The sequence below is a fragment of the Oncorhynchus nerka genome, linkage group LG9a, assembly GCF_034236695.1.
Source record: "Oncorhynchus nerka isolate Pitt River linkage group LG9a, Oner_Uvic_2.0, whole genome shotgun sequence".
Lineage (NCBI taxonomy): Eukaryota > Metazoa > Chordata > Actinopteri > Salmoniformes > Salmonidae > Oncorhynchus > Oncorhynchus nerka.
Genome location: NC_088404.1, coordinates 1,058,337 through 1,083,223, shown reverse-complemented (window position 1 = coordinate 1,083,223; position 24,887 = coordinate 1,058,337). Strand labels below are relative to the sequence as shown.

Genomic DNA, 24,887 nt, shown 5'->3' with positions numbered 1-24,887 from the left:
AGCAACCAGACGCTGCTGGTCTGTGGTGTGTAATGAGGAGCAACCAGACGCTGCTGGTCTGTGGTGTGTAATGAGGAGCAACCAGACGCTGCTGGTCTGTGGTGTGTAATGAGGAGCAACCAGACGCTGCTGGTCTGTGGTCTGTAATGAGGAGCAACCAGACGCTGCTAGTCTGTGGTGTGTAATGAGGAGCAACCAGACGCTGCTGGTCTGTGGTGTGTAATGAGGAGCAACCAGACGCTGCTGGTCTGTGGTGTGTAATGAGGAGCAACCAGACGCTGCTAGTCTGTGGTGTGTAATGAGGAGCAACCAGACGCTGCTAGTCTGTGGTGTGTAATGAGGAGCAACCAGACGCTGCTGGTCTGTGGTGTGTAATGAGGAGCAACCAGACGCTGCTGGTCTGTGGTGTGTAATGAGGAGCAACCAGACGCTGCTGGTCTGTGGTGTGTAATGAGGAGCAACCAGACGCTGCTGGTCTGTGGTGTGTAATGAGGAGCAACCAGACGCTGCTGGTCTGTGGTGTGTAATGAGGAGCAACCAGACGCTGCTGGTCTGTGGTGTGTAATGAGGAGCAACCAGACGCTGCTGGTCTGTGGTGTGTAATGAGGAGCAACCAGATGCTGCTGGTCTGTGGTGTGTAATGAGGAGCAACCAGACGCTGCTGGTCTGTGGTGTGTAATGAGGAGCAACCAGATGCTGTTGGTCTGTGGTGTGTAATGAGGAGCAACCAGACGCTGCTGGTCTGTGGTGTTTAATGAGGAGCAACCAGATGCTGCTGGTCTGTGGTGTTTAATGAGGAGCAACCAGATGCTGCTGGTCTGTGGTGTGTAATGAGGAGCAACCAGATGCTGCTGGTCTGTGGTATGTAATGAGGAGCAACCAGATGCTGTTGGTCTGTGGTGTGTAATGAGGAGCAACCAGACGCTGCTGGTCTGTGGTGTTTAATGAGGAGCAACCAGATGCTGCTGGTCTGTGGTGTGTAATGAGGAGCAACCAGATGCTGCTGGTCTGTGGTGTGTAATGAGGAGCAACCAGACGCTGTTGGTCTGTGGTGTGTAATGAGGAGCAACCAGACGCTGCTGGTCTGTGGTGTGTAATGAGGAGCAACCAGACGCTGCTGGTCTGTGGTGTGTAATGAGGAGCAACCAGACGCTGTTGGTCTGTGGTGTGTAATGAGGAGCAACCAGACGCTGCTGGTCTGTGGTGTGTAATGAGGAGCAACCAGACGCTGCTGGTCTGTGGTGTGTAATGAGGAGCAACCAGATGCTGCACTTGACACATTTATGAAATTGCTTATTCCAGTTGCTAATAAGCATTTACACATTAATAAAATGACTAAAAACTGTTAAATCCCTGTGGATTGATGAGGAATTTAGAAGTTGTACAGTTGAGGGGGATGATGCAAAAGGATTGGCAAATAAGTCTGGATGCACAACTCATTGGCAAACTTATTGCAAATTGAGAAATCATGTGACTAAACGTAATAAAAAGATGAAACTACACTATGAAATAAAGATACGCGAAATAAAGAATGATAGTAAAAAGATTTGGAGCACATACAATTAAATTCTGGGATAAAAGGCAAACTCAAGTCCATCATTCATTGAAAGAGATTGCTAATTCATCACAAAACCAACTGATATTGCCATAACATGCCAGCAACAAACACAGATACTACACATCCAAGTATATCTGACCAAATTGTGAAAGACAAGCATTGAAATTGTGGAAGAGATTAAAAAATTGTCTATCAGCAATGACAAGCCACCGGGGTCTGACAACTTGGATGGAAAATTACTGAGGATAATAGCGGACGATATTGCCACTCCTATTTGCCACATCTTCAACTTAAGCCTACTAGAAAGTGTGTGCCCTCAAGATTGGACGGAAGTAAAAGTCATTCTGTTACTTAAGAATAGTAAAGCCCCCTTTACTGGCTCAAATAGCCGACCAACCAGCCTGTTACCAACCCTTAGTAAACTTCTGGAAAACATTGTGGGGCTCACATTGCCATTTTACAGTCAACAAATTGACAAACGTTCAGCATGCATAGAGGACATTCAACAAGCACAGCACTTACACAAATGACTGATGATTGGCTGAGAGAAAATGATAAGATTATGGGGGCTGTTAGACTTCAGTGTGGCTGAAGTAACTTTCGATTTGCCTGATATAGTAGGATGGCTAACACGTCTGCGAATGCGTTGTCTTCTAGCCAAGATACGAAATGCATCATAATTGACTGCAGCGTGCACACACAACAGTCCCATGATGACTGAAAACACAAACGTGGGATGAACTAGTGACACATTTCCAGGCAAGAGAGGTCCATTTAAAATGAATTCATTCTTCCCTTGACCTGCAAGTGTCAACTCATCTGACATTATCAAAAGGGAGAGGGTGTGTCTTTTAAGTGTTTGGAATGCAGCCTATGACCCTAGTTTGCAACACAATCTATAGATAACATTGATTTAAGCATATATTGTCATTGTCTGTTTTTGTACTTCTTGTATGTATACTGTTTTTTTTACAATAAAAAATATGTAATTGGATACCTATTTTTTTTTCAATACATCATACGCAATTCAACTGACATATGCAATACAATAAAGTGAAATAATTCTAAATAAAACATTTATTTTAGTGTTGGCAAGTGGGAATGACCCTCAAATTGGCTTAGTCTCGTAGTGAGGTGCTATAAAACGTAGCTAGCGTCATAGCTAAATATATGTTTTGGGTATATTCTGAAATGGAATACATGAGCAAACTATACAACTAGCTAGCCAGAGATGGGTAACGTTACCCGACAGGAGCGCTAGCTAGCTACGTTAGCTTGCTAGGTACATTCATAGTTTTTAGTATGGCTGTTTTTAAGCTCAACTTCAACATTTCCACCAAGGACGTTGCCTCTCAGATCATCATTCTCCCTTTCTTGGGCAAGGAACATTTTAAAGTAGACTTGGATCTGACGAGGTAAAAACGTAATTTAAGTGCTGGGGATTTTAGGACTATTTACTATGCGTTTAGACCGGAACCCGCATGTAGGATTCACACCTGATCACGTGATTTGTTTGAGTCTAAAGCGTCTGCCTATATCACGTGACTCTTTTCCAGTTCAGTCTTCCTCCTTTGAACGCCAGGACCGTCCAGGACAGTACAGCACACTGTACATCCGCAAGAACACCAATTTGACATTCTAGACTCACGTGATACAATGGAAGAGAAAACTATCTCCAATTCCAGGCGTTGTTATAAACAATGGCTTTGGTTCATGGTTTTGTTCATGTCCTTCTCTGTAATCTACGTGGATGCGGTGTGGCCGATGCCTCAGAAGATCAGCTCTTCCATGGCCCGATACACACTAAATCCACGGGAGTTTATTTTTCAGTACTCTAGTGGATCATCCGCTCAACCCGGTTGTTCTCTTCTGGATTCGGCTTTCGAGAGATACTTCCCGCTCATCTTCACGGATTATAGGGCAGGTAATAACAAAACATTTTAAATAAATGGATAACAGTTTTAAGTTATGTGAATCAGTCCTCGTCATTCATTGGTCATGGTCAGTTGTTCGGAGTATTCTGTTTTTTGAAAACCATGTTGCCAACCATTGTAGAGCAAAACAAAAGGTACCTTTGGTTTGGTACCTATTCATTGTGGCATGTGACTTTTAGTTCAATGAACACTGCAGAGCCCCAGCAACACTGCATAACACCTGTGATTGAAAAGTAATTCATTTAAGAATATGCTTAATGACCTAACCTTTATTAGAGGCAGAGTTGATTTGGTTATATTTGAGAGTAACGAATTTGCATGACTTGCAAAGTTGTTTTCACATATTTTTATGACTACAATTTTAGATTTTTGAGTTGTACAGGTGAGCTATTTCACATAATTCATCATGTTCATTGATGTTTATGTTCATGTGTTTGTGTTTGATTCAGCCAGACCCAAACAGCACGATGAATGGTTTAGGTTCCCTTTCACCGTTGTGGTCCATGTGGAGAGAGCAGAATGTGAGGGCTATCCAGACGCAGACTCCTCAGAAAGCTGTAAGTGATGAAACACTAAAACACACTCTGTCCTGAAACTTCCACTGTGCAGCCCCTGCTGAGTAAATACACGTAGTGGTGAAAGAGTACTGAAATATCCTTCTCCAGTAGACGTTATCCTGACGTTATCCTGACCAACTGGCCCTCCAAATACACCTCCGCTGTCTTCAATCAGGATCTCAGCGATCACTGCCTCATTGCCTGTATCCGCTACGGGTCCGCAGTCAAACGACCACCCCTCATGACTGTCAAATGCTTCCTAAAACACTTCTGCGAGCAGGCCTTTCTAATTGACCTAGCCCGGGTATCCTGGAAGGATATTGACCTCATCCCGTCAGTTGAGGATGCCAGGTCATTCTTTAAAAGTAACTTCCTCACCATCTTAGATAAGCATGCTCCGTTCAAAAAATGCAGAACTAAGAACAAATCAGCTGGTCTTGACAATCTGGACCCTCTATTTCTGAAACTATCCGCCGCCATTGAACCCCTATTACCAGCCTGTTCAACCTCTCTTTCATATCGTCTGAGATCCCCAAGGATTGGAAAGCTACCACAGTCATCCCCCTCTTCAAAGGGGGACACACCCTGGACCCAAACTGTTACAGACCTATATCCATCCTGCCCTGCCTATCTAAGGTCTTCGAAAGCCAAGTCAACAAACAGATCACTGAACATCTCGAATCCCACCATACCTTCTCCGCTCTGCAATCTAGTTTCCGAGCCGGTCACGGGTGCACCTCAGCCACGCTCAAGGTACTAAAGGATATCATAACCGCCATCGATAAAAGACAGTACTGTGCAGCCGTCTTCATCGACCTGGCCAAGGCTTTCGACTGTGTCAATCACCATATTCTTATCGGCAGACTCAGTATCCTCGGTTTTTCTGATGACTGCCTCACCTGGTTCACTAACTCAGACAGAGTTCAGTGTGTCAAATCGGAGGGCATGTTGTCCAGTCCTCTGGCAGTCTCTATGGGGGTGCCACAGGGTTCAATTCTCGGGCCGACTCTTTTCTCTGTATATTTCAATGATGTTGCTCTTGCTGCGGGCGATTCCCTGATCCACCTCTACGCAGCGAACACCATTCTGTATACTTCTGGCCCTTCCTTGGACACTGTGCTATCTAACCTCCAAACGAGCTTCCGTGGCCTCCAACTGCTCTTACTTATTCGTCGCAAGACCCACTGGCTCCAGGTCATCTACAAGTCCATGCAGGTAAAGCTCCGCCTTACCTCAGTTCACTGGTCACGATGGCAACACCCACCCGTAGCACGCGCTCCAGCAGGTGTATCTCACTGATCATCCCTAAAGCCAACACCTCATTTGGCCGCCTTTCCTTCCAGTTCTCTGCTGCCTGTGACTGGAATGAATTGCAAAAATCATTGAAGTTGGAGACTTTTATCTCCCTCACCAACTTAAAACATCTGCTATCTGAGCAGCTAACCGATCGCTGCAGCTGTACAGTCCATTGGTAAATAGCCCACCCAATTTACCTACCTCATCCCTATACTGTTTTTATTAATTTACTTTTCTGCTCTTTTGCACACCAGTATCTCTACCTGTACATGACCATCTGATCATTTATCACTCCAGTGTTAATCTGCAAAATTGTAATTATTCGCCTACCTCCTCATGCCTTTTGCACACAATGTATATAGACTATTTTTTTCTACTGTGTTATTGACTTGTTAATTGTTTACTCCATGTGTAACTCTGTGTTGTCTGTTCACACTGCTTTGCTTTATCTTGGCCAGGTCGCAGTTGTAAATAAGAGCTTGTTCTCAACTAGCCTACCTGGTTAAATAAAGGTGTTCTCAACGAGCCTACCTGGTTAAATAAAGGTGTTCTCAACGAGCCTACCTGGTTAAATAAAGGTGTTCTCAACGAGCCTACCTGGTTAAATAAAGGTGTTCTCAACGAGCCTACCTGGTTAAATAAAGGTGTTCTCAACGAGCCTACCTGGTTAAATAAAGGTGTTCTCAACGAGCCTACCTGGTTAAATAAAGGTGTTCTCAACGAGCCTACCTGGTTAAATAAAGGTGTTCTCAACGAGCCTACCTGGTTAAATAAAGGTGTTCTCAACGAGCCTACCTGGTTAAATAAAGGTGTTCTCAACGAGCCTACCTGGTTAAATAAAGGTGTTCTCAACGAGCCTACCTGGTTAAATAAAGGTGTTCTCAACGAGCCTACCTGGTTAAATAAAGGTGAAATAAAAAATATATAAAAAATAAATGTTACACGTAATGATGGATTTGCATTAGTATACAGTGGGGCAAAAAAGTATTTAGTCAGCCACCAATTGTGCAAGTTCTCCCACTTAAAAAGATGAGAGAGGCCTGTAATGTTCATCATAGGTTCACTTCAACTATGACAGACTAAATGAGAAGAAAAAAAATACAGTAAGGTACGTAAGATTTTTAATGAATTTATTTGCAAATTATCAAATAATACTCACTTTCCTTTCAATATTTTACCCAGATTTTTGCAGAGAAGTAACAGTCAAAAGTTTGCACACGTACTCATTCCAGGGGCTTTCTTTTTTTACCTAGATTTATCTATATTGCTGAAAAGTTGTGAAGACACAAACTATGAAATAACACATATGGACTCATGTAGTAACCAAAAAAGTGTTAAACAAATTAAAATATTTTTTGATTCTTCAAAGTAGCCACCCTTTGCCTTGAGGACAGCTTTGCACACTCTTGGCATTCTCTCAACCAGCTTCATGAGGTTGTCACCTGGAATGCATTTCAATTCACAGGTGCCTTGTTAAAAGTTAATTTGTGGAATTTCTTTCCTTAATGCGTTTGAACCAATCAGTTGCGTTGTGACAAGGTATGGGTGGTATACAGAAGATAGCCCTCTTTGGTAAAAGACCAAGTCCATATTATGGCAAGAACTGCTCAAATAAGCAAAGAGAAACAACAGTCCATCATTACTTTAAGACATGAAGGTCAGTCAATCTGGAAAATTTGTGCAGTTGCAAAAACCATCAAGCGCTATGATGAAACTGGCTCTCATGAGGACTTCCACAGGAAAGGAAGACCCAGAGTTACCTCTGCTGCAGAGGATAAGTTCATTAAAGTTACCAGCCTCAGAAATTGCAGCCCAAATAAATGCTTCAGAGTTCAAGTAACAGACATATCTCAACATCAACTGTTCAGAGGAGACTGTGTGAACCAGGCCTTCATGGTCAAATTGCTGCAAAGAAACCACTACTAAAGGACACCAATAAGAAGAAGACTTGCTTGGGCCAAGAAACACGAGCAATGGACATTAGACCGGTGGAATTCTGTCCTTTTTGTCTGTCCACATTTCAGAGTTTAGGTATCAACCTTCGTGTCTTTGTGAGACACAGAGTAAGTGAACGGATGACCTCAACGTGTGGTTCACACCCTGAAACATGGAGGAGATGGTGTGAGGTTCACACCCTGAAGCATGGAGGAGATGGTGTGTGGTTCACACCCTGAAGCATGGAGGAGATGGTGTGGGGGTCCATGGCTGGTGACACTGTCATTTATTTAGAATTCAAGGCACACGTTACCAGCATGGCTACCACAGCATTCTGCAGCGATACGCCATCCCATCTGGTTTTGCGATTAGTGGAACTATCATTTGTTTTTCAACAGGACAATGACCCAACAACTCCAGGCTGTGTAATTGCTATTTGACCAAGAAGGAGAGTGATGGAGTGCTGCATCAGATGACCTGGTCTCCAGAATCACCCGACCTCAACCAAATTTAGATGGACCACAGAGTGAAGGAAAGGCAGCCAACAAGTGCTCAGCATATGTGGGAACTCCTTCAAGACTGTTGGAAAAGCATTCCAGGTGAAGCTGGTTGAGAGAATGACAAGATTTTGCAAAGCTGTCATCAAAGCAAATGGAAAAAGAGGAATCTAAAATATATTTTGATTTCTTTAATACTTTTTTTTGGTTACTACATGTGTTATTTCATTTTTTAATTTTTAATTTTTTTCACTTTTATTTAACCAGGTAGGCCAGTTGAGAACAAGTTCTCATTTGCAACTGCGACCTGGCCAAGCTAAAGCAAAGCAGTACGACAAAAACAACAACACATGGTTACACATGGAGTAAACAATAAACAAGCCAATGACACAGTAGAACAAATAAAGTCTATATACATTGTGTGCAAAAGGCATGAGGAGGTAGGCAATACAATTTAGCAGATAGTTAGCATTAGATAGCATTAGTTTTGATGTCCTCACTATTATTCTACAATGTAGAAATAGTCAAAAAAATAAAGAAACTCATGAATGAATAGGTGTTCAAAAACCTTTGACTAGTATTGTACCTTAAATGAATCTGCTGATGTTATTACTAATATATCCAACTTGCTGTAAACTATTGTCTTAGCAATGAATTGTTTTTCATTCTCATCATCCAACTATGACACACCCCTCACTATTGTCATTGGTTGCATTCATTACACTGTACATAACCTGGTTCAAGCATTCATTCACCCTGAAGAAGGCACAGCGATGGATAGTTTGTATACAGCGTCCGACTCTCCTTATTTATTTTCATAACCTACACTTTTACTGCCCTTAGTCAGCACCTCTACCAACTGGGGCTCATGCTTTTTATTAGTTTAAAACCATCAGAAATACTATTTCAGACATCCTCCAATTGCTACATTTGCACACAAGCCAGATGTTCCTCATGCGTGCTCAACTAAAATATATGAAATATATAACAATAAACATTATGTAACAAAGTTAAAACAATTCACACAATTAAACAATGATGGTGCACAGATTAGCGGGAGACAGAACGTATTCTGGAGACGTACCTATACCCCCAGAGCGTATTCTGGAGACGTACCTATATCCCCAGAGCGTATTCTGGAGACGTACCTATACCCCCAGAGCGTATTCTGGAGACGTACCTATACCCCCAGAGCGTATTCTGGAGACGTACCTATACCCCCAGAGCGTATTCTGGAGAGTACCTATACCCCCAGAGCGTATTCTGGAGACGTACCTATACCCCCAGAGCGTATTCTGGAGACGTACCTATACCCCCAGAGCGTATTCTGGAGACGTACCTATACCCCCAGAGCGTATTCTGGAGACGTACCTATACCCCCAGAGCGTATTCTGGAGACGTACCTATACCCCCAGAGCGTATTCTGGAGACGTACCTATACCCCCAGAGCGTATTCTGGAGACGTACCTATACCCCCAGAGCGTACCTATACCCCCAGAGCGTATTCTGGAGACGACCTTCTTCTGAGACGTACCTATACCCCCAGAGCGTATTCTGGAGACGTACCTATACCCCCAGAGCGTATTCTGGAGAGTACCTATACCCCCAGAGCGTATTCTGGAGAGACGTACCTATACCCCCAGAGCGTATTCTGGAGAGACGTACCTATACCCCCAGAGCGTATTCTGGAGAGACGACGTATTCTGGAGAGAGACCTATACCCCCAGAGCGTATTCTGGAGAGAGACGTACCTATACCCCCAGAGCGTATTCTGGAGAGAGACGTACCTATACCCCCAGAGCGTATTCTGGAGAGAGACGTACCTATACCCCCAGAGCGTATTCTGGAGAGAGACGTACCTATACCCCCAGAGCGTATTCTGGAGAGAGACGTACCTATACCCCCAGAGCGTATTCTGGAGAGAGACGTACCTATACCCCCAGAGCGTATTCTGGAGAGAGACGTACCTATACCCCCAGAGCGTATTCTGAGAGAGACGTACCTATACCCCCAGAGCGTATTCTGGAGAGAGACGTACCTATACCCCCAGAGCGTATTCTGGAGAGAGACGTACCTATACCCCCAGAGCGTATTCTGGAGAGAGACGTACCTATACCCCCAGAGCGTATTCTGGAGAGAGACGTACCTATACCCCCAGAGCGTATTCTGGAGAGAGACGTACCTATACCCCCAGAGCGTATTCTGGAGAGAGACGTACCTATACCCCCAGAGCGTATTCTGGAGAGAGACGTACCTATACCCCCAGAGCGTATTCTGGAGAGAGACGAGCGTATTCTGCCTATACCCCCAGAGCGTATTCTGGAGAGAGACGTATACCCCCAGAGCGTATACCCCCCCAGAGCGTATTCTGGAGAGAGACGTACCTATACCCCCAGAGCGTATTCTGGAGAGAGACGTACCTATACCCCCAGAGCGTATTCTGGAGAGAGACGTACCTATACCCCCAGAGCGTATTCTGGAGAGAGACGTACCTATACCCCCAGAGCGTATTCTGGAGAGAGACGTACCTATACCCCCAGAGCGTATTCTGGAGAGAGACGTACCTATACCCCCAGAGCGTATTCTGGAGAGAGACGTACCTATACCCCCAGAGCGTATTCTGTATTCTGGAGAGAGACGACCTATACCCCCCAGAGCGTATTCTGGAGAGAGACGTACCTATACCCCCAGAGCGTATTCTGGAGAGAGACGTACCTATACCCCCAGAGCGTATTCTGGAGAGAGATTCTGGAGAGAGACGTACCTATACCCCCAGAGCGTATTCTGGAGAGACGTACCTATACCCCCAGAGCGTATTCTGGAGAGAGACGTACCTATACCCCCAGAGCGTATTCTGGAGAGAGACGTACCTATACCCCCAGAGCGTATTCTGGAGAGAGACGTACCTATACCCCCAGAGCGTATTCTGGAGACGTACCTATACCCCCAGAGCGTATTCTGGAGAGAGACGTACCCCCCCCAGAGCGTATTCTGGAGAGAGACGTACCTATACCCCCAGAGCGTATTCTGGAGAGAGACGTACCTATACCCCCAGAGCGTATTCTGGAGAGAGACGTACCTATACCCCCAGAGCGTATTCTGGAGACGTACCTATACCCCCAGAGCGTATTCTGGAGAGAGACGTACCTATACCCCCAGAGCGTATTCTGGAGAGAGACGTACCTATACCCCCAGAGCGTATTCTGGAGAGAGACGTACCTATACCCCCAGAGCGTATTCTGGAGAGAGACGTACCTATACCCCCAGAGCGTATTCTGGAGAGAGACGTACCTATACCCCCAGAGCGTATTCTGGAGAGAGACGTACCTATACCCCCAGAGCGTATTCTGGAGAGAGACGTACCTATACCCCCAGAGCGTATTCTGGAGAGAGACGTACCTATACCCCCAGAGCGTATTCTGGAGAGAGACGTACCTATACCCCCAGAGCGTATTCTGGAGAGAGACGTACCTATACCCCCAGAGCGTATTCTGGAGAGACGACCTATACCCCCAGTATTCTGAGAGGAGAGACGTACCCCCAGAGCGTATTCTGGACCCCCAGAGCGTATTCTGGAGAGAGACGTACCTATACCCCCAGAGCGTAGAGAGAGACGTATTCCCCAGAGCGTGGAGAGAGACGTACCTATACCCCCAGAGCGTATTCTGGAGACGTACCTATACCCCCAGAGCGTATTCTGGAGAGAGACGTACCTATACCCCCAGAGCGTATTCTGGAGAGAGACGTACCTATACCCCCAGAGCGTATTCTGGAGAGAGACGTACCTATACCCCCAGAGCGTATTCTGGAGAGAGACGTACCTATACCCCCAGAGCGTATTCTGGAGAGAGACGTACCTATACCCCCAGAGCGTATTCTGGAGAGAGACGTACCTATACCCCCAGAGCGTATTCTGGAGAGAGACGTACCTATACCCCCAGAGCGTATTCTGGAGAGAGACGTACCCCCAGACGTATATACCCCCCCAGAGCGTATTCTGGAGAGAGACGTACCTATACCCCCAGAGCGTATTCTGGAGAGAGACGTACCTATACCCCCAGAGCGTATTCTGGAGAGAGACGTACCTATACCCCCAGAGCGTATTCTGGAGAGAGACGTACCTATACCCCCAGAGCGTATTCTGGAGAGAGACGTACCTATACCCCCAGAGCGTATTCTGGAGAGAGACGTACCTATACCCCCAGAGCGTATTCTGGAGAGAGACGTACCTATACCCCCAGAGCGTATTCTGGAGAGAGACGTACCTATACCCCCAGAGCGTATTCTGGAGAGAGACGTACCTATACCCCCAGAGCGTATTCTGGAGAGAGACGTATACCCCCAGAGCGTATTCTGGAGAGAGACGTACCTATACCCCCAGAGCGTATTCTGGAGAGAGACGTACCTATACCCCCAGAGCGTATTCTGGAGAGAGACGTACCTATACCCCCAGAGCGTATTCTGAGAGAGACGTACCTATACCCCCAGAGCGTATTCTGGAGAGAGACGTACCTATACCCCCGTAGAGCGTATTCTGGAGAGAGACGTACCTATACCCCCAGAGCGTATTCTGGAGAGAGACGTACCTATACCCCCAGAGCGTATTCTGGAGAGAGACGTACCTATACCCCCAGAGCGTATTCTGGAGAGAGACGTACCTATACCCCCAGAGCGTATTCTGGAGAGAGACGTACCTATACCCCCAGAGCGTATTCTGGAGAGAGACGTACCTATACCCCCAGAGCGTATTCTGGAGAGAGACGTACCTATACCCCCAGAGCGTATTCTGGAGAGAGACGTACCTATACCCCCAGAGCGTATTCTGGAGAGAGACGTACCTATACCCCCAGAGCGTATTCTGGAGAGAGACGTACCTATACCCCCAGAGCGTATTCTGGAGAGAGACGTACCTATACCCCCAGAGCGTATTCTGGAGAGAGACGTACCTATACCCCCAGAGCGTATTCTGCGTATTCCCCCAGAGCGTGGAGAGAGACGTACCTATACCCCCAGAGCGTATTCTGGAGAGAGACGTACCTATACCCCCAGAGCGTATTCTGGAGAGAGACGTACCTATACCCCCAGAGCGTATTCTGGAGAGAGACGTACCTATACCCCCCCCAGAGCGTATTCTGGAGAGAGACGTACCTATACCCCCAGAGCGTATTCTGGAGAGAGACGTACCTATACCCCCAGAGCGTATTCTGGAGAGAGACGTATTCCTATACCCCCAGAGCGTATTCTGGAGAGAGACGTACCTATACCCCCAGAGCGTATTCTGGAGAGAGACGTACCTATACCCCAGAGCGTATTCTGAGAGAGACCCTATACCCCCAGAGCGTATTCTGGAGAGAGACGTACCTATACCCCCAGAGCGTATTCTGGAGAGAGACGTACCTATACCCCCAGAGCGTATTCTGGAGAGACGTACCTATACCCCCAGAGCGTATTCTGGAGAGAGACGTACCTATACCCCCAGAGCGTATTCTGGAGAGAGACGTACCTATACCCCCAGAGCGTATTCTGGAGAGACGTACCTATACCCCCAGAGCGTATTCTGGAGAGAGACGTACCTATACCCCCAGAGCGTATTCTGGAGAGAGAGACCCCCAGAGCGTATTCTGGAGAGAGACGTATACCCCCAGAGCGTATTCTGGAGAGAGACGTACCTATACCCCCAGAGCGTATTCTGGAGAGAGACGTACCTATACCCCCAGAGCGTATTCTGGAGAGAGCGTACTGCCTATACCCCCAGAGCGTATTCTGGAGAGACGTACCTATACCCCCAGAGCGTATTCTGGAGAGAGACGTACCTATACCCCCAGAGCGTATTCTGGAGAGAGACGTACCTATACCCCCAGAGCGTATTCTGGAGAGAGACGTACCTAGAGCGTATTCTGGAGAGAGACGTACCTATACCCCCAGAGCGTATTCTGGAGAGAGACGTACCTATACCCCCAGAGCGTATTCTGGAGAGAGACCCCCCCCCAGAGCGTATTCTGGAGAGAGACGTACCTATACCCCCAGAGCGTATTCTGGAGAGAGACGTACCCCCCAGAGCGTATTCTGAGACGTACGTATTCTGGAGAGAGACGTACCTATACCCCCAGAGCGTATTCTGGAGAGAGACGTACCTATACCCCCAGAGCGTATTCTGGAGAGAGACGTACCTATACCCCCAGAGCGTATTCTGGAGAGAGACGTACCTATACCCCCAGAGCGTATTCTGGAGAGAGACGTACCTATACCCCCAGAGCGTATTCTGGAGAGAGACGTACCTATACCCCCAGAGCGTATTCTGGAGAGAGACGTACCTATACCCCCAGAGCGTATTCTGGAGAGAGACGTACCTATACCCCCCCAGAGCGTATTCTGGAGAGAGCGTATTCTGGAGAGAGACGTATACCCCCAGAGCGTATTCTGGAGAGAGACTATACCCCCAGAGCGTATTCTGGAGAGAGACGTACCTATACCCCCAGAGCGTATTCTGGAGACGTACCTATACCCCCAGAGCGTATTCTGGAGAGAGACGTACCTATACCCCCAGAGCGTATTCTGGAGACGTACCTATACCCCCAGAGCGTATTCTGGAGAGAGACGTACCTATACCCCCAGAGCGTATTCTGGAGAGACGTACCTATACCCCCCCAGAGCGTATTCTGGAGAGAGACGTACCTATACCCCCAGAGCGTATTCTGGAGAGAGACGTACCTATACCCCCAGAGCGTATTCTGGAGAGAGACGTACCTATACCCCCAGAGCGTATTCTGGAGAGAGACGTACCTATACCCCCAGAGCGTATTCTGGAGAGAGACGTACCTATACCCCCAGAGCGTATTCTGGAGACGTACCTATACCCCCAGAGCGTATTCTGGAGAGAGACGTACCTATACCCCCAGAGCGTATTCTGGAGAGAGACGTACCTATACCCCCAGAGCGTATTCTGGAGACGTACCTATACCCCCAGAGCGTATTCTGGAGAGAGACGTACCTATACCCCCAGAGCGTATTCTGGAGAGAGACGTACCTATACCCCCAGAGCGTATTCTGGAGAGAGACGTACCTATACCCCCAGAGCGTATTCTGGAGAGAGACGTACCTATACCCCCAGAGCGTATTCTGGAGAGAGACGTACCTATACCCCCAGAGCGTATTCTGGAGACGTACCTATACCCCCAGAGCGTATTCTGGAGAGAGACGTACCTATACCCCCAGAGCGTATTCTGGAGAGAGACGTACCTATACCCCCAGAGCGTATTCTGGAGAGAGACGTACCTATACCCCCAGAGCGTATTCTGGAGAGAGACGTACCTATACCCCCAGAGCGTATTCTGGAGACGTACCTATACCCCCAGAGCGTATTCTGGAGAGAGACGTACCTATACCCCCAGAGCGTATTCTGGAGAGAGACGTACCTATACCCCCAGAGCGTATTCTGGAGAGAGACGTACCTATACCCCCAGAGCGTAGACGTACCTATACCCCCAGAGCGTATTCTGGAGAGAGACGTACCTATACCCCCAGAGCGTATTCTGGAGAGAGACGTACCTATACCCCCAGAGCGTATTCTGGAGAGAGACGTACCTATACCCCCAGAGCGTATTCTGGAGAGAGACGTACCTATACCCCCAGAGCGTATTCTGGAGAGAGACGTACCTATACCCCCAGAGCGTATTCTGGAGAGTACCTATACCCCCAGAGCGTATTCTGGAGAGAGACGTTCTGGAGAGAGACGTACCTATACCCCCAGAGCGTATTCTGAGAGTACCTATACCCCAGAGCGTATTCTGGAGAGTACCTATACCCCCAGAGCGTATTCTGGAGAGAGACGTACCTATACCCCCAGAGCGTATTCTGGAGAGTACCTATACCCCCAGAGCGTATTCTGGAGAGTACCTATACCCCCAGAGCGTATTCTGGAGAGAGACGTACCTATACCCCCAGAGCGTATTCTGGAGAGAGACGTACCTATACCCCCAGAGCGTATTCTGGAGAGAGACGTACCTATACCCCCAGAGCGTATTCTGGAGAGAGAGCGTATTCTGTACCTATACCCCCAGAGCGTATTCTGGAGAGAGACGTACCTATACCCCCAGAGCGTATTCTGGAGAGAGACGTACCTATACCCCCAGAGCGTATTCTGGAGAGAGACGTACCTATACCCCCAGAGCGTATTCTGGAGAGAGACGTACCTATACCCCCAGAGCGTATTCTGGAGAGAGACGTACCTATACCCCCAGAGCGTATTCTGGAGACGTACCTATACCGCCAGAGCGTATTCTGGAGAGAGACGTACCTATACCCCCAGAGCGTATTCTGGAGACGTACCTATACCGCCAGAGCGTATTCTGGAGAGAGACGTACCTATACCCCCAGAGCGTATTCTGGAGACGTACCTATACCCCCAGAGCGTATTCTGGAGAGAGACGTACCTATACCCCCAGAGCGTATTCTGGAGAGAGACGTACCTATACCCCCAGAGCGTATTCTGGAGACGTACCTATACCCCCAGAGCGTATTCTGGAGACGTACCTATACCCCCAGAGCGTATTCTGGAGAGAGACGTACCTATACCCCCAGAGCGTATTCTGGAGACGTACCTATACCCCCAGAGCGTATTCTGGAGAGAGACGTACCTATACCCCCACACCCCTTCCCTTCTTCTTGTGTCTCCATATGACGTTGAGAAATGGTGCATTGTGGGTAGTGTAGATATCCGGATATAAGTTAATAAATATGCACAAAAATAATGTTTGTAGTTATAGGTAACCAGATTGCTATTACAACTAAGTTACTAACACACACTTACTGTGGTGAGTAAAAACTCATGCTTCTGAAGGATTCAAATTGATTATGGGGGTCTTCTGAAGACCCCCTCCATTGATTATGTTGTTAATTTGCTTACATGCCATTGTACTTATGCTCACCGTATAGCTGAATATTGAGGCCTCTGTCTGTGTCTAGCTCTCTGCCAAAACGCGCAGCCCCGCGTCTGTGAGAAAGGGGACTGAGGGTGAGAGAGAGACGGTGTCTGTTTTTCTCTGGAACAAGGGCAGATTTGCATGCCACTGTGACAGGTTCTCAGAAACCTTGTGTTAAGAATAACTTGTTCTTTGAGCTGCACATGCAGGGTTTGACATAGGAGATCGCACCGTAAGGTGTGACCTCGGGTATATAAGATCCAGTCTTTCTTTTGTTCGGGGCAGAACTCTGGAGAGACATCAGTTGTATGTCTGATGTTTGATCTTTGACTTCTGTCTACAGCTGTATTTGGATAGTTCTGATTTATAAGTGCACATTTTGAGTGTTCCTTATTTGTTCAGTAAATAACGGAGCCCAGAAAAGTGGAACCAACACGTCCTACCCTTTAATACAGGGGTGGCAAACTCATTCCATGGAGGGAGGAGTGTTTGCGGGTTTTTGTTTTTTTAGAACCTAGACAACCAGGTGTGGTGAGTTCCTTACTAATTAGTGACCATAATAAATCAATCAAGTACACGGGTGGAGCGAAAACCCACAGACACTCAGCCCTCTGTGGAATGAGTTTGACATGTTCTTTAAAATAAAAACAACTTTATCTTAATAATTAGTGAATTGGTATGTCTGAACCTGAAGGTCGTTAATCATCACATTGAAAAAGGAAGAGAGGAAATGAATGAAGTTCGCTCACCTACCCACCCCCTCGCTCACCCACCCCTTGACTCACCCACCCCCTGGCTCACCCACCCCTTGACTCACCCACCCCCTGGCTCACCCACCCCCTGGCTCACCCACCCCCTGGCTCACCCACCCCTGGCTCACCCACCCCCTGGCTCACCCACCCCTGGCTCACCCACCCCCTGACTCACCCACCCCTTGACTCACCCACCCCTTGACTCACCCACCCTTTGACTCACCCACCCCTTGACTCACCCACCCCTTGACTCACCCACCCCTTGACTCACCCACCCCTGGCTCACCCACCCCCTGGCTCACCCACCCCTTGGCTCACCCACCCCCTCGGCTCACCCACCCCCTCGGCTCACCCACCCCCTCGGCTCACCCACCCCTCGGCTCACCCACCCCTCGGCTCACCTACCCCTCGGCTCACCCACCCCTCGGCTCACCCACCCCCTCGGCTCACCCACCCCTTGGCTCACCCACCCCCTCACTCAAACTCCCTTTTTCACTGAAATGAATGTAGGAACTAAGTTCATTCACTCACCCCCTCACTCAAAGTCCCTCTCACTCACATTGTTCAGAAAGAGTACTGAAATATCCTACTTCAGTAGAAGTACTTCTACTTTAATTAGATTTGATTCCAGTAGTAGTAAAAATTACTGACTTTGAAAAATATGAGTACTCTGAAAAGTTACTAAATTACAGTAACGTGAGTATTTGTAATTAGTTACTTTACACCTCTGAATACACAAGGCTGATTTGAATCTTTCTTTCTTGTGTTATAGACAAGCTGAGTGTGTGTTCGGGCCAGGCAGCACTGAGGGCTGAGACGGTATGGGGAGCACTCAGAGGTAGAAACACAAGTGTTTAGAAATCAGTGATCAATATGATCAATGATGTCCTTTGATGATGTAACCACATGTCCTCTGGTAAATAACAGGTTTGGAGTCATTCAGTCAGCTGGTCTACCAAGATGACTTTGGGGAGGTAAGTAATAACTGAACAGTCAACATTGTGTGTTATATTTTATTTTACCTTTATTTCACTGGGCAAGTCTGTTAATTAAGAACAAATTCTTATTTTCAATGACATCCTAGGAACATTGGGCTAACTACCTTGTTCAGGGGCAGTACTACAGATTTTTACCTTGTCAGCTCAGGGATTCGATCTTGCAACCTTTCGGTTACGTCCAACTCACTAACCACTAGGCTACCTGCCGCCCAGGTAGCCTACTGTGTGTGTACTTGTACTACTGAATACCAGAAGTCCTCACAAGTAGGGGAAAAAAACTCACTAGTGAGGACATTGTGGTCGTTCTTCACTTTTAAAAAGGTTATTAGGGTTATAATTAGGGTTATAATTAGGGTTATAATTAGGGTTGGAATTAGGGTTATAATTAGGGTTATAATTAGGGTTGGAATTAGGGTTGGAATTAGGGTTGGAATTAGGGTTATAATTAGGGTTATAATTAGGGTTGGAATTAGGGTTGGAATTAGGGTTAAGGATTTTGGTGTTAAGGTTAGGGGTTATAGGATTTTCAATCTGAATCCATTTTTACTCACCAAAAGGGGTGTGTGGGTGTGTGTGTGGGTGTGGGTGGGTGGGTGTGTGTGTGTGGGTGGGTGGGTGGGTGTGAGAACTGAACAGTCAACATGCTCCAACAATATAATTTGCAAAAATGGATCAAACTTGATGTGATCATTTCAGTTCTCTATCAATCTGATTTCAGTATTTTGTGAATGAGACCGAGATAGAAGACTTTCCCCGCTTCCAGTTCCGAGGGATATTATTGGATACGTCACGTCACTACCTCCCTTTACATGCTATTCTGAAGACCCTGGTAAAGATGTGTATATATATATATATATATATATTTACACATACAGTACCAGTCAAAGGTTTGGACACATCTACTCCTTCCAGGGTTTTTCTTTATTTTTACTATTTTCTACATTGAAGAATAATAGTGAAGACATCAAACCTATGAAATAACACATATGGAATCATGTAGTAACCAAAAAAGTGTTAAACAAATCAAAATACATTTTAGATTCCTCAAAGTAGCCTCCCTTTGCCTTGATGACAGCTTTGCACACTCTTAGCATTTTCTCAACCAGCTTCATGAGGTAGTGAAATGGAATGCATTTCAATTGACAGGTGTGCCTTGTTAAAAGTTAATTTGTGGAATTTCTTTCCTTAATGAGTTTGAGACAATCAGTTGTGTTGTGACAAGGTAGAGTTGCTCTAGTCGGCTGGCCCTCGCTACATATTCATCGCCAGACCCATGCCATTTGCACACACTGTATATAGACTTTTTGTTTCTCTATTGTGTTATTGACTGTATGTTTGTTTATTCCATGTGTAACTCTGTTTGTGTCACACTGCTTTGCTTTATCTTGGCCAGGTCGCAGTTGTAAATGAGAACCTGTTCTCAACTAGCTTACCTAGTAAAATAAAATAAAAACCAGCCCTATTTGGTAAGAGGCCAAGTCCATATTATGGCATGAACAGCTCAAATAAGTAAAGAGAAACGACAGTCCATCATTACTTTCAGACATGAAGGTCAGTCATTACAGAACATTTCAAGAACTTTGAAAGTTTCTTTAAGTGCAGTCGCAAAAATCATCAAGCACTATGATGAAACTGGCTCTCACGAGGACCGCCAAGCAATGGAAGATCCAGAGTTACCTCTGCTGCAGAGGATAAGTTCATTAGAGCTACCAGTCTCAGAAATTGCAGCCCAAATAAATGCTTCAGAGTTCAAGTAACAGACACATCTTAACATCAACTGTTCAGAGGAGACTGAGTGAATCAGGCCTTCATGATCAAATTGCTGCAAAGAAACCACTACTAAAGGACCCCAATAAGAAGAAGACTTGCTTGGGCCAAGAAACACGAGCAATGGACATTAGACCTGTGGAATTCTGTCCTTTTAGTCTGAGATTTTTGGTTCCAACTGCCTTGTCTTTGTGAGATGAAGAGTAGCCGCATGTGTGGTTCCCACCGTGAAGCATGGAGGAGGAGGTGTGATGATGCTTTGCTGGTGACACTGTCTGTGTTTTATTTAGAATTCAAGACACACTTAATGAGCATGGATACCACATCATTCTGCAGCGATACACCATCCCATCTGGTTTGCGATTAGTGGAACTATAATCTGTTTTTCAACAGGACAATGACCCAACACACCTCCAGGCTGTGTAATTGCTATTTGACCAAGATGGAGAGTGATGGAGTGCTGCATCAGATGACCTGGCCTCCACAATCACCTGACCTCAACCCAATTGAGATGGTTTGGGATGAGTTGGACCGCAGAGTGAAGGAAAAGCAGCAAGTGCTCAGCATATGTGAGAACTCCTTCCAAACTGTTGGAAAAGCATTCCAGGTGAAGCTGGTTGAGAGAATACCAAGAGCGTTGAAAGCTCTCATCAAGGCAAAGGGTGGCTACTTTGAAGAATCTAAAATCTAAAATATATTTAGATTTGTTTAACACTTTTTTTGGTTACTACATGATTCCATATGTGTTATTTTATAGTTTTGACATCTTCAATATTATTCTACGATGTGAAAAAGAGTACAAATAAAGAAAAACCCTTGAATGAGTAGGTGTGTCCAAACTTTTGACTGGTTCTGTATATACATTTGAGTTCTAACATTGAGGTCCAGTTTCTCAGCTCACGTTATGCATTATCCTAGCCTACAAAGCACTTTGGATGGTGAATTTCCATTGAGAATTTAGTCCTGGACTAGGCTTAATCTGACTCGGACAGGGTGTATATATAAATGATACTCACTTCAGATCCTTCTCCTTGTTTACTAGGATGCGATGTCCTACAACAAGTTCAATGTTTTCCACTGGCACATCGTGGACGACCCCTCCTTCCCCTACCAGAGTAGCACCTTCCCTGACCTCAGCAGCAAGGTGAGAGGAGAGAACCTGTAATGGAGCTGAGCATTTATGATGCTGTTATAAAACATAAAGGCTTATGACATGTTAAACCAGCAAGGTGAGAGGACTGGAGCTCTCTGGCCTGGGATATGGTAAAGATTTAATATGATGTTATAATACAATATAAAGGCACGTTATAAACATGCTTATAACCAGTAATAAAGCTGTATAATGCATATAACTGCAGGACTTAAAGTGTTGAAGGAAAATGTAGAGTGTCTCTTTTTTAATGTGTTTTATTTCACTTGGAAAGCGGAAGAATCAGAATGAGTTGGGTAACATAGATAACAGAGTAGCAGCAGCGTAGAAGGGGGGGGGTGTGTGTGAGGTGGAAGAATCAGAATGAGTTGGGTAACATAGATAACAGAGTAGCAGCAGCGTAGAAGGGGGGGGTGTGTGTGAGGTGGAAGAATCAGAATGAGTTGGGTAACATAGATAACAGAGTAGCAGCAGCGTAGAAGGGGGGGGTGTGTGTGAGGTGGAAGAATCAGAATGAGTTGGGTAACATAGATAACAGAGTAGCAGCAGCGTAGAAGGGGGGGGTGTGTGTGAGGTGGAAGAATCAGAATGAGTTGGGTAACATAGATAATTCTATCTGCATAATATGCTGATGTGAGATACTTATTAGAATGTATCCCTTTGGACTCTGGTGTTGGCAGTTGCACTTCTTCCCTCAGCTGGGCCTCAGTCACCTGGGGCCCAGAGAGGGGAGAGGTCAGGCTTGTCTTTCACATGTTCCTGGTGCTATGCAGAATATCATTCTTAAACCACGTGAAGGGAGGGTGTGATTAATGGGGAACCAATTACTGGATTCCACAATGTCTGTGTGCCAGTCACTCCCTCCTATGGCCTTGGGGGAGATAAGGTCTGAGACTAGATGTGTGGGGTAGTGTCTGGAGTTGACAATTGATTTATGCCATTGGTCGAGTTGGTGTTTTTGTGCTATGAAGTACCAGGAACCCTTTCGCTTTCTGGCCCTTGGCTCTAACCACTAGGCTACCTGCCGCCCCTACACTCTAACCACTAGGCTACCTGCCGCCCCTACACTCTAACCACTAGGCTACCTGCCGCCCCTACACTCTAACCACTAGGCTACCTGCCGCCCCTACACTCTAACCACTAGGCTACCTCCCGCCCCTACACTCTAACCACTAGGCTACATGCCGCCCCTACACTCTAACCACTAGGCTACCTGCCGCCCCTACACTCTAACCACTAGGCTACCTCCCGCCCCTACACTCTAACCACTAGGCTACCTGCCGCCCCTACACTCTAACCACTAGGCTACCTGCCGCCCCTACACTCTAACCACTAGGCTACCTGCCGCCCCTACACTCTAACCACTAGGCTACCTGCCGCCCCTACACTCTAACCACTAGGCTACCTGCCGCCCCTACACTCTAACCACTAGGCTACCTACCGCCCCTACACTCTAACCACTAGGCTACCCTGCCCCCCCTACACTCTAACCACTAGGCTACATGCCGCCCCTACACTCTAACCACTAGGCTACATGCCGCCCCTACACTCTAACCACTAGGCTACATGCCGCCCCTACACTCTAACCACTAGGCTACCCTGCCCCCTCTACACTCTAACCACTAGGCTACATGCCGCCCCTACACTCTAACCACTAGGCTACATGCCGCCCCTACACTCTAACCACTAGGCTACCCTGCCCCCTCTACACTCTAACCACTAGGCTACATGCCGCCCCTACACTCTAACCACTAACCACCCACCCATTCGGCATTGTTCACACCCTCTTAAACCAGCCCCACCCATTCAGCACCCTCTTAAACCAGCCCCACCCATTCGGCATTGTTCACACCCTCTTAAACCAGCCTCACCCATTCAGCATTGTTCACACCCTCTTAAACCAGCCCCACCCATTCGGCATTGTTCACACCCTCTTAAACCAGCCTCACCCATTCAGCATTGTTCACACCCTCTTAAACCAGCCCCACCCATTCAGCACCCTCTTAAACCAGCCCCACTCATTCGGCATTGTTCACACCCTCTTAAACCAGCCTCACCCATTCGGCATTGTTCACACCCTCTTAAACCAGCCCCACCCATTCGGCATTGTTCACACCCTCTTAAACCAGCCTCACCCATTCGGCATTGTTCATTGTTCAGCATTGTTCACCCTCTTAAACCAGCCCCACCCATTCAGCATTGTTCACACCCTCTTAAACCAGCCCCACCCATTCAGCATTGTTCACACCCTCTTAAACCAGCCCCACCCATTCAGCACCCTCTTAAACCAGCCCCACCCATTCATTGTTCATTTAAACCAGCCTCACCCATTCAGCACCCTCTTAAACCAGCCCCACCCATTCGGCATTGTTCACACCCTCTTAAACCAGCCTCACCCATTCAGCATTGTTCACACCCTCTTAAACCAGCCCCACCCATTCGGCATTGTTCACACCCTCTTAAACCAGCCTCACCCATTCAGCATTGTTCACACCCTCTTAAACCAGCCCCACCCATTCAGCACCCTCTTAAACCAGCCCCACCCATTCGGCATTGTTCACACCCTCTTAAACCAGCCTCACCCATTCGGCATTGTTCACACCCTCTTAAACCAGCCCCACCCATTCAGCATTGTTCACACCCTCTTAAACCAGCCCCACCCATTCAGCATTGTTCACACCCTCTTAAACCAGCCCCACCCATTCGGCATTGTTCACACCCTCTTAAACCAGCCCCACCCATTCGGCATTGTTCACACCCTCTTAAACCAGCCCCACCCAATCAGCATTGTTCACACCCTCTTAAACCAGCCTCACCCATTCAGCATTGTTCACACCCTCTTAAACCAGCCCCACCCATTCAGCACCCTCTTAAACCAGCCCCACCCATTCGGCATTGTTCACACCCTCTTAAACCAGCCCCACCCATTCGGCATTGTTCACACCCTCTTAAACCAGCCCCACCCAATCAGCATTGTTCACACCCTCTTAAACCAGCCCCACCCATTCGGCATTGTTCACACCCTCTTAAACCAGCCCCACCCATTCGGCATTGTTCACACCCTCTTAAACCAGCCCCACCCATTCGGCATTGTTCACACCCTCTTAAACCAGCCCCACCCATTCGGCATTGTTCACACCCTCTTAAACCAGCCCCACCCATTCGGCATTGTTCACACCCTCTTAAACCAGCCCCACCCATTCAGCACCCTCTTAAACCAGCCCCACCCCATCTCTTTCTTTAAGGATTCACATGTGAGGTCATGTGCTAAACAGTGAGTAGTGTAGTAAAGACTAAAAGTGGTAGTAGCCTACAATAAGGAACAATTCCAGGTGAACTGAGTGTCCAGATATAAATATGATATGAATATTAGATGACTCTTACACAGACACACTGGTCTAAATTGATGGGTCACGTGAAAGAAATGCTGTAACCCCCAGCTACAGAAGGTGTAAGTGGTACAGCCAAATGGCTACTTGCATAGTAGCAATATAAAGAAAATAATATACAGTATGTACAATA

The 24,887-nt window shown here is 46.9% G+C and overlaps 1 protein-coding gene across 1 annotated transcript in view; it reads left to right on the top strand.

Moving 5' to 3' along the window:
* The first annotated feature begins 2,877 nt into the window (after positions 1 to 2,877).
* Positions 2,878 to 24,887, top strand: part of hexa (hexosaminidase A (alpha polypeptide)) — a 64,247-nt gene continuing 42,237 nt past the window's right edge. The window contains exons 1-6 of the mRNA XM_065022177.1: positions 2,878 to 3,482; positions 3,942 to 4,049; positions 18,223 to 18,288; positions 18,378 to 18,424; positions 19,167 to 19,277; positions 21,258 to 21,359. Of these exons, the coding sequence (XP_064878249.1) occupies positions 3,215 to 3,482; positions 3,942 to 4,049; positions 18,223 to 18,288; positions 18,378 to 18,424; positions 19,167 to 19,277; positions 21,258 to 21,359 (702 nt within the window). The 5' untranslated portion in view covers positions 2,878 to 3,214. The remainder of the gene's footprint in view (positions 3,483 to 3,941; positions 4,050 to 18,222; positions 18,289 to 18,377; positions 18,425 to 19,166; positions 19,278 to 21,257; positions 21,360 to 24,887) is intronic.